Source organism: Silurus meridionalis, chromosome 8, assembly GCF_014805685.1.
Source record: "Silurus meridionalis isolate SWU-2019-XX chromosome 8, ASM1480568v1, whole genome shotgun sequence".
NCBI lineage: Eukaryota > Metazoa > Chordata > Actinopteri > Siluriformes > Siluridae > Silurus > Silurus meridionalis.
The window spans coordinates 4,578,172-4,587,918 of NC_060891.1; the positions used below are offsets into that span (position 1 = coordinate 4,578,172).

Genomic DNA, 9,747 nt, shown 5'->3' on the forward strand with positions numbered 1-9,747 from the left:
ATCAAGATCATTAACTACAGAACAAATTGAACATTTCACCGATTACCAAAGTTCACTTTATTGTTCATAGTCGCATCCATATGAGCAAAATACATGCAAACAGCATTGTGTATTGTATATTCATGTATAGTTGCATGCAGTGATCAATGGTTTATTAAATGGAAGCTTTTTTTGTAGTTGAAATACACAAAAACAATGAATTTGATTTGACATTTCCAGAATTTCCGAGTTTTTAAGCCATCGTAAGTTGTCAAAAAGATTACAGTTCAGATGTTTAATTTAAAATAGTTATATTTGAAATCCTCAAATTTAGGGAAATCATTCTATTTTTGGATTGTACCAGATTGTAATTGTATTACCAATGCATTGGTACTTGTTTAGGTCATTTTTCCCCACAGAATTGTTGCAGTCATGGATTTCCTGACGTAATATACAACTTAGATATTGATCCATCTACTATCATCCAACAGAACATGAAAGAAGCGACGCTTCATGACGCACACTATATAACCAGATTTGTGTGAATACCTGACTTGTTCAGCAATAGTCTAGAATACAGAGCCCTGACCTGAACCCCACTGAACAACCTTTGGGCTGAAGATCCAGACTGAACCACGCATTCATATCCGTTACCAGGGTCTGACTTCTTAAACACCCTTCTGGATAATGGAGTATGAATTGTAGGGGAAAGTCCTTCTAGTGTCAAGCCTTCTGATTGGTTTGGAACAGACACTTCAGCAAGTTTTCATAGAAAGAAGACCGACATTTGACAAGGCCTACAAAGCCAAAATAGCTAAAAGAACAGTTTCTTCTTTAAAAATAAAGCATAGACAATTCACTAATCTCCTGACTACTGTGAAATTGCAGAAAGTCAACCAAGAAATTGTAGCCATCGTCCATGAAGAACAAGCCTGTATATTCAGGAGTACGTGGCCCAGACGTGACCTTCAGAATAGCGCGATCTCTTTCGTTCTCTTCAGTCGCTTTACTCGGCTGAACGTTGAACAGACAGTTTGGATTTTTACAGGAATTCATGTTACACCGATTCTTTCACACATAAAACAAACTGGATTTATAAACCTAGCAGGTCAATTTGTTCAAGAAAAAACATTATTTTATTAAACAGATCCACAAAATCACTGATTAAAAACATTTTTTGTAAAATCAAAACAATGCCCATTTCTTAATCTAAAACGGGGGGGCTTAAATCTGTAAGCTATATATCTAAAATGTATTTAAAAAAAAAAAAAAAAAAATCTTTAACTGCTAAAATGCACCAATAAAAAAGGAAAAAAAAAATTAATAACTCCATATTTTTAACTTCTTGTCCAGTTGCGTAGGAGCTACTTTGGGATACCGGCCACAATGCCGGACTCAATGCCACAGTGGTCCTCACCTCTCAGGATCTTGAAATACCCTGAAACAGTAATAAAAGCAATTTAATTGATCACTTATTTACGGGTTATGTTTCGGTCAATATAGAAGTAGATGAACCATAATAACCCCAAAGTACAGATGGTCCCAGAGTTACGATCCCAGACTTCGTCTTACGATTTTTATATCTTACGGTGACGATAAAGATATAAACATTTTTTTTTAAACTTTCGATGGAGATGCTTTCGGATGACCCCCATCATAACTAGAAAGTCATGACATTTCAGCCCACCCAGGTGTCAAAGAATGGTGATCAGTATGCGGTAATATACTGTAATATATTCGTTAAAAAGGCAACAGTATAAAATATATAATTTGTATAGATTATACAGTATAATACACAGATTGGAAAAGCTGAAATCGAAATATCGTAACCCGGGAACAATCTGTACTTTTGTTTATTGCTTTATTTTTGTTCAGCTAGTTCTGAGTTAATCACTAAATGGCTTAATAGTCATGTCAGGTTTTACTGACAAGCAAATCAAATTTTAAATAAAAAGTAAAATGCAATGCTGCTACATGTACATACATAAACATACACACTTTCATTTCTTATTGTACATTGAATTTTCTCCCTGCAATTATTAATTATATACTTCTATCATTTTCTATTCAATCTTTTTTTTATCTACAACTTTGTTTTATAATTTTTTTTCTTCCAATTCATACCACAAAAAGCATTTCAGCACATTGCACTGTGTGTGGTTCTGCATGTTACAAATAAATGCCAAAGGAATCCTCCTGCAAGTCCCCAAAGAAGGTTAAAGATTTACAGGTGCACATCCAGATACGAGAGAAGGAATATCTGGGTCAGAATGCCTTTAGACACACAAGCAACTATAACAGTCATTCGTATACCAGGGCCAAGACGCAGATCAACTTTAATACCAGAGGGCAAGATATGGGTCATCTTTCATATCAGGGGTTGGGACAAAAGTAATCTTTCTTAGAGCCTGCTTTAAACTTTGAACATGAAATCTCAACCAAGCTTCACAAATCATTGTTTATCCATGTTTTTTACCGTTATCACCCCAATCGGTGTTCCACGAGTTAGCAGCCAGCCAGTAAGGGGTTCCGTTTTCCTCTCCCCAGCCAAGGATCTTAATGGCATGTCCTCCTACTTCAGCACCAGTAATGTGCTTATAGACACCTAGAATTTGGAACAGGACCGAAAGAACACCATAAAGTGGAGGTTCCTACTTTACAAACAAGTGAAATCGAAACTTCTGGGATCGATAAGATTTCACGCCTTACCAGACTTGTACGAGAGGAAGTCCTCGAACACGCTGAAGGCTCCTTCCACAGGGCCGTTCTTGTAGAGTTCTGCCATGATCTGTTTCTCATCAGAAGAAACTTGATAGGCTTCTTTTCCTAGAACCATAAAAAAAAAAAAATTTATATATATATTTTTTTGCTTTGATATTCGCAAAGTAATGTGAAATTCTCAAAGACAACAGCTCATACCGTAGTGCTTGTCCTGAACGTAGGAGATACCGTAGCCGGGTTCACATTTTTGGTCGCAGCTCGGAGTGTCTCCGCCCTCGCCCGTACAAGGAGGCCGAGAGCCGTTTGTGTGGTGCTCACAGGGCTCGATGGTGTACGGTCGGCAACCTGGAAAAAAAAAAACACAAACACAAAACGCCACTAAAACCTGAAGCATGTGGAAAAGTGTTGATGCGATTCATATCTCGATGCATAGCCAACGACATTATACAATCAAGATACATATGGAGCAGCTACAGATGAGATACGAATCGCCCCGTTACAATGCAGTGAGATTCAATTCAATTCAACACAATGCGAGTCAATGGAAAAAATATGACGCTCTGCAATTCGATATGGTACAGATATTGCACTTTTATTGCTTTGGTCAAGCAAATAAATTTACGATCTTTTCTTGTTCTGTCGCCAAGAAGTGCAGCTCTACCTCTGCCATGTCAATCTCTATTCTATGGGACTCTTAGGACTCTTAGGTCTGCGTAGTTTTGTGAAGAGTCATATTCACATAGCAAACAAATACCGGTCACAAATGATTGGTCTCTTCCTAAATAATACAAAGTTTAGGCACATTTACTAATAATTATATATAAATAATTTTTGCCAATGCCAATGCCAACTTTAACCCATTCACACTTTGAATCAGTGCATTACATAGTTAACTTTGAATCTCATCATCCCGAACACGTACCGATATGAGAGTCGTAGAGTCCACCGGTCACAAGACCTTCACTGGTCCAGAATTCCCAGGCAGCAGACGGGTAACCTCCATTACATCTGAAACGGGAATTGAGCAAAAGCCACGATGTTTAGGAAGAGGGTCTCGAGCACCTTTACAGCTCTGCGATACAGTATAATAATCGATAGGTATACAGGAACCAGGTTCCTGTGTATCATCATATCTGAAGTGGATCATATCTTTGGACACAGGACCTCTGAGTGTTTAAAGGTTCTGGCATGGAGAAGCTGGTGTTGGATTTATAATGATCGCAAATGTTGAGCTATTTTATGAGTTGCTCAGTAGCTCCTGGTTCATATGCCATTTTTCCACCATTGACCATTTATTGGCTCTGGCATGGAGGAGTTGGTGTTTAATCGATATGATCTCAGATGTTAAACTAATTTGAGTTCAACTCCAAACTGACTGTATAAAAGTGCCCATGATATTTCTCACTTTCTGGTGTTTTAATGCTTTATGAAATCACACTCTTTGCATCACCCATAGTGCGGCTGGGGTTCCCGTTTGAGTCCGGTTCTATAATTCTTACATTCTGTAAAGCTGCTTGGAAAACTATTTTTGCTGTAAAAAGCGCTATAGAAATAAACTAGATTTAAATTCTGTTTATACAGCAAACACTTTAATCCACTTATTTTAGACCAGATGAGGGTTTTTTTCCAGCAATGTTCTCAATACTGTTACTTTTCTATACATACATGATATCACCTTCAAACTGATATCACCCCAGCTTTCTGTGGTCAGTTCAGCTTTGAAAACAGCTGCGTGTACACGTGCGTTCTTTCATCTCGAGTTTCCGTAAAGTTCCTCAATCACCACGGATTCACGTGCAAAATGAAAAAGATAAGCTGGAGAACATTTTAAACCGTACCTGATACTTTAATCTTTAAAAGATCTACACACGAACCTGTAGAACCATTAACGCAGTCGTTAACATCCCATTGGAGTTCAAAAGAGAGGAAAAAAAAAAAAAAGAACTTTCCAAGTTTTACATTTTGTAATACGATCTTAGAAGCATGGATAGTGAAAGAAATACTGCCATGATCTGAAAGAATGCACAGAAGATATCCGAGACGTATGCAGTAAAATTGTATTATGTAATTCTGTAACAGAACTTTCGGTTCCAAACGGACATGGTATTCCAGTCAACAAATGAGGCTAATTCTGGAGTAGTGTTTCCACACGCATAGTTCCAGCTTTGACCCCAGTTATACTGATAACTGAACAAAATGATTTCAGCCCAAATGCATTAAAAATGCATTATTTTTAATAATATACGATTTGTACGGAGAACTGAACACTGATCGTTTCTGTGGCATTGTGGAAATCTGTATGCTCTCCTTCACCCTGTTTTTATCCTCTAATTTCATCCCTCCATTAGACATTGCAGTAGGTGGCAAACTATTTTTAGATCACATGTACATGCAGTTCTCTAAATAGGAACTCTTTCAAGCCAAGATGGAATTCCCCCTCAACCCAGTGAAAACCAGGTCCACCAGCAATCTGAGAGAAAAATTGAATGCACTAATATTTATTTTATTTTGATTTGTATAGTGTCTACGATAAAGATGAATGAAAGGTTGTTTGTTTGCCTCATTAGGCGACAATATACAAATAAATTGATTGTTCTTGAATACTATGTTAAAAGAATCAGTCACATCAGACAATTAGAGGAAAATGTTGATTGTAGTCAAAGTTCTTGTTTAGCCACAAAGGTCAAACCCCTCCCCCAAAATAAACTGTTTTGATTGGAAACTCCTGATACGATTGCTGTTCGGTTGCCAAAGTGTTCCCAAAAGAAGCAAGTTTGACATCGCTCACTTTGACTACGGTTTCTACTTCCATGGTGCTACGCAAATTCCAGTAAAACGATTCAAGAATACATCAAATTTCATTGTCCGAGCTATATTCCACCCCCTCCACACACACACACACACACACACACACACACCCACACCCACACCCACCTCATGAAGGAAACTCCTATGTCTTCCCAAGCTACAGGACGTACATAATGGGAACCATTGGACACAGCGATAAATCCAGCATGGTACTTTGACCCCTAGTGAAGTTTTGTAGATATACTCTACAGGTTTGCTCACTCACTCACCCCATCCCACATTCAGAGCAGCAGGTCAGCAGGTCCTCAGAGGAGATCTCGACGCTCATTTTTCCGTTACTGTGGATGCAAATTCTGTCCGAAATGGCTTCAGCTGCCCCGAAAGCCTGCGAGTTAGACAATGCATACGCTACAGTCAGTCATGAATAAATCCAAATCTCTAGTACATTTAATAATAGAAAAGCCAAAATATTTTAAGCAAACACTGAGTTCGCCTTTATAAAATAAATAAAACCACCTACCCAGCATGACCCACATGAGCCCTGGTCTCGGATTTCTTTCAAAGTCGGACAGTTGGGCCACTGCTCTCGGGGATCGAAATTCTTTGGAAGCGTGATGTCTCCAGCATACTGAACCCTACATAGACACCAAAAAGGAGCCACATAACCTTTAATAGCATGCATCATTTACTAATTATCCTTTTCAGCATCCATAATCATCTGTAATTGACTCCTACTGCAAACAAATCGGTGTCATTTTGTTTCAGTTGACTCCAGCATTGGATATAGATAGTGGAAGAGGAAGTCTACAGTCCAAAGTATTATGATATCCAGCAAAACTGGAGTATGTGCTTTTTTAGTGTAAATAAAGCCTCATTCACATGGGGGGGGTTGATTCTGGAGACATTTATATTAAAAGAAAATGCGTTTTGTTTTTTAAGTGTACAAAAGGTTCCACTGTACACAAAGCTTTCTAACTTTCATGAACATAAGAAGCAAATTTAACCCCCCAAACAATTTTTTTTTTTTTTTTTTTTAAAGTTCTTTGCATTCTTTGAAAAGAGGAAGCAAGACCTCTAAATCATTTCAATGGTATAGTCCTATGTGACCAAAAAAATTTTTAACCACAGTGCATTTCCTCCTTTAATGAAGTGAACAATTCATCACAAGGGTCGCATAACGAAAAAAAAAACGTTTCCTCTTTCACTTGCATGACATTCTCTTTTACACTCATGAAGATCAGCTGCTTCGAGCTGATCCACAGATTATTCTATACAGCCAGCAGGTTTTTTTTTGCAGAGTTATGCCGACGATGCAAAGACGTTTGGAAACGTCAATGTGACCAAAAAAAAAGGGAAGAAACTCCTAAAATGCATATAAACAAATAAATAAATAAAAACAAACTCACATGACTGGAAGTTTCGGTCCCTTCAGCATTGTTCCACACAACTGCTTCACATAACTGTAATCAACGTTGCCAAAATTATGACCAGCCTACAAAGAAAAAAAATGTTTTCATAAACCTTCTTAAAACATCACATTCTAATATATTATATATATAGCTGTACTACCTATATTTTTAATAAGACAATACATTCACTTACTTTCCATGTACTGTTGACTTTGTTGATGTAGTTGACCATCTCGTGAGAGAGCGCCCGCAGATGTGGACGCGCCCAGGACATGGCCAGGGCCGAGGCAAGGCACAGGAAAATTAGGCACTTCATTCTAAAACAAAAATCCATCTGAAGTTTAGATTTAACTAGGTATAAGATACATAGATTTATTAAAAAATAAAAAATAAATTAAAAAAGGGTGCATCGGATACAAGTTAGCATTTGTATCATGGTGCATCGTTTTTATCTGGGTTTTTTTTTTATAAATAAAACATCTGGTTTTATTTAATCTTTTTTCTGCACTACACAGGCATGTAATTAAAGGTATAACTTGCTGTCAGTCAACGAAAGAAATAAAAGCGAACTATCTGTCGCATTGTGTTGAAATCGTTTCACATCGGTACTTGCTTCATACGCATCTTTAGTGTATCGTATCGTAGGCCATGCATCGAGATGCGAATCACATCGGCCTCAGTTACGGAGATGCACATCCCTAGATTTAATGTGTGAAGATAACAGTTTATGGAATGTACCTAACCAGTAAATGCACTTCAGACATGATTGGGACTTGAGGCTACACAATCAAGGGTTTCACTGAGGTTGCAGTCATGCAGACATGTGCTCTGGGCCTTACTACGATGCCTTAGAACCCAAAGAATAGACAGTAGATAGATAGAACATTTAGGAATAGGAATCATAATGAGTGTATAACAGGACGAAATGACTAAGCAATGATTCGTCAACTACAGTTTTAATTTAATGCTTCCTCAGAATACGAAAGCTGGAAGCTTATCCTTTTGTTATTATAATCGTTCCTGCCGATCACCAAGACCAGGCAGAAGGCATGTTCTGGCAAATGCATTTGGGCTGCAGTCCAGACGAAGACGGTAAGTGTTGAGTCATCATTTCTTTAAACCTTCATGTGACACATTACACAATGGACACCACTTTCACATCCTCAATCGATCAGGGCTGAGAAACATGCAGGTGGAAGAATTCGGGGTGATTTCTAAGATCACAGAACAGATCACAAGCATCTTCCCAGAGAAGCAATGATCCTTCAGTCCAGGTTTATTGTTGGTTTCGCTTTAATCATTGTGTCCTCAAATCAGTCAGCGATCTTATGGGCTGATTAAACCTGGCAACCTTGATCAATGATCTCAATGGCCCCGTGACACTCAATTACAGCTGCATTCAATCAGGTCTTAATTGCTGTGTAAATGCAACACTGATCTTGAATGATATCACGTGACTCCTTTTGCACAACAAAAAGTGCATTTCCATCACAATTAACGTAAAGCATTAGATTGTCAAACTTAATTTTGTGGGGAGTTATCCTGAACCTGGCAACCCCAAGACAACCCCATGACATCAGTAATCTTGCTTTATCAACACAATCTTATAAAAACAGACGTCTAGGGTGGGACACACACACACGAGACAATTTACCACACTTTAGATATGTACTAGATGTTACCCTTTTATACAAGTTTGGAGTTATTTTATGAGTCAGCATTGTACTGCCGCACCCAAATCTACGAACCACGTGACAACCCAGAAACGAAATTAAAAAAATAGTCAAGGGCAAAAGAACAACACGACGTTATTTCCGTTTAAATCCCAAACCCGAGAAAGATATTAAACACTAAAAAGCGTCATAAAAACTTCCTATGACGTGCACAGTGCGAAAACCGACTAATCCTTAAAGATTTTTCGGAATCGGAACCTCTAAACACGTAACAAATTAACATAATCCAGGTGATATTATGACGTAACAAGTGCTCAACCTTTGAAGCGTCTTACCTGGAGGAGATGTTCCGTATGCGGCGTATGACCTGTTTGTGCGACTTTTATAAACACCACATCCCCCCCATATATGTGTGTGTGTGTGTGTGTGTGTGTGTGTGTGTGTTTGCGAAATCATGTGACTAGTCATCTGACAAGACACGTTGGGAAACGAAACAAGTGTGTGTGTGTAGGGGGGTATTTTCCGATTAGATAAAAGCTTACAAATTCTCCATAAAATAAAATAAAAAAAAACACTAAGCATGAAAACGTGTTTTACTTCCATATCCTATATTGTTTGTTTGTTAAATCATTGGTATTTAATTTTGTGCCAAATTCATAAAAATTATAAATGCTCTTGACCATCAGTATGTTGAACTTCACTCACCATTGTGTCAAATTATGTTGAAAAAGAATTGATTTTTAGACATGATGTTTGGTGGCTAAAAAAAAAAGGAAAATAAGAAAGTGGGTGTTACATAGTTTGTTGAAGAGAGTAACTAATACAGTGTTTTCCGGTTCTTCTTAGAACATTAGACATGGCTTTACTTGCTGAACAAAGTCTCATTTTGTGGCATCACAAGCCTGGGTTCTGAACTTTGTCTCGTTCTTTTGCATGCCATTTTATCTTCTTGAGGCGGAGGAACGCCCTGGAGAGAAGGGGAATGAAAGTCAGTAGGAGTAAGACAGAGTACATGTGTGTGAATGAGAGGGAGGGCAGTGGAGTGGTGTGGTTGCAGGGAGAAGAAGTGGAGAAGGTGGACGAGTTCAGGTACCTGGGGTCAACAGTGCAAAGTGATGGAGAGTGTGTTAGAGAAGTGAAGAAAAGAGTGCAGGCAG

The 9,747-nt window shown here is 38.2% G+C and overlaps 1 protein-coding gene across 1 annotated transcript; it reads right to left on the bottom strand.

The window, feature by feature from the left end:
• Positions 1-42: 42 nt before the first annotated feature.
• On the bottom strand, positions 43-9,059 carry ctsba (cathepsin Ba). The gene is made up of 10 exons (XM_046855346.1): positions 8,926-9,059; positions 7,111-7,234; positions 6,915-7,000; positions 6,029-6,143; positions 5,778-5,893; positions 3,623-3,708; positions 2,899-3,045; positions 2,689-2,805; positions 2,456-2,584; positions 43-1,417 (listed from the first exon to the last, which is right to left on the bottom strand). Exons 2-10 carry the CDS (start codon positions 7,231-7,233, stop codon positions 1,344-1,346), a joined length of 993 nt encoding a protein of 330 aa, XP_046711302.1. The 5' UTR covers position 7,234; positions 8,926-9,059; the 3' UTR covers positions 43-1,343.
• Between the last annotated feature and the right edge of the window lie 688 nt (positions 9,060-9,747).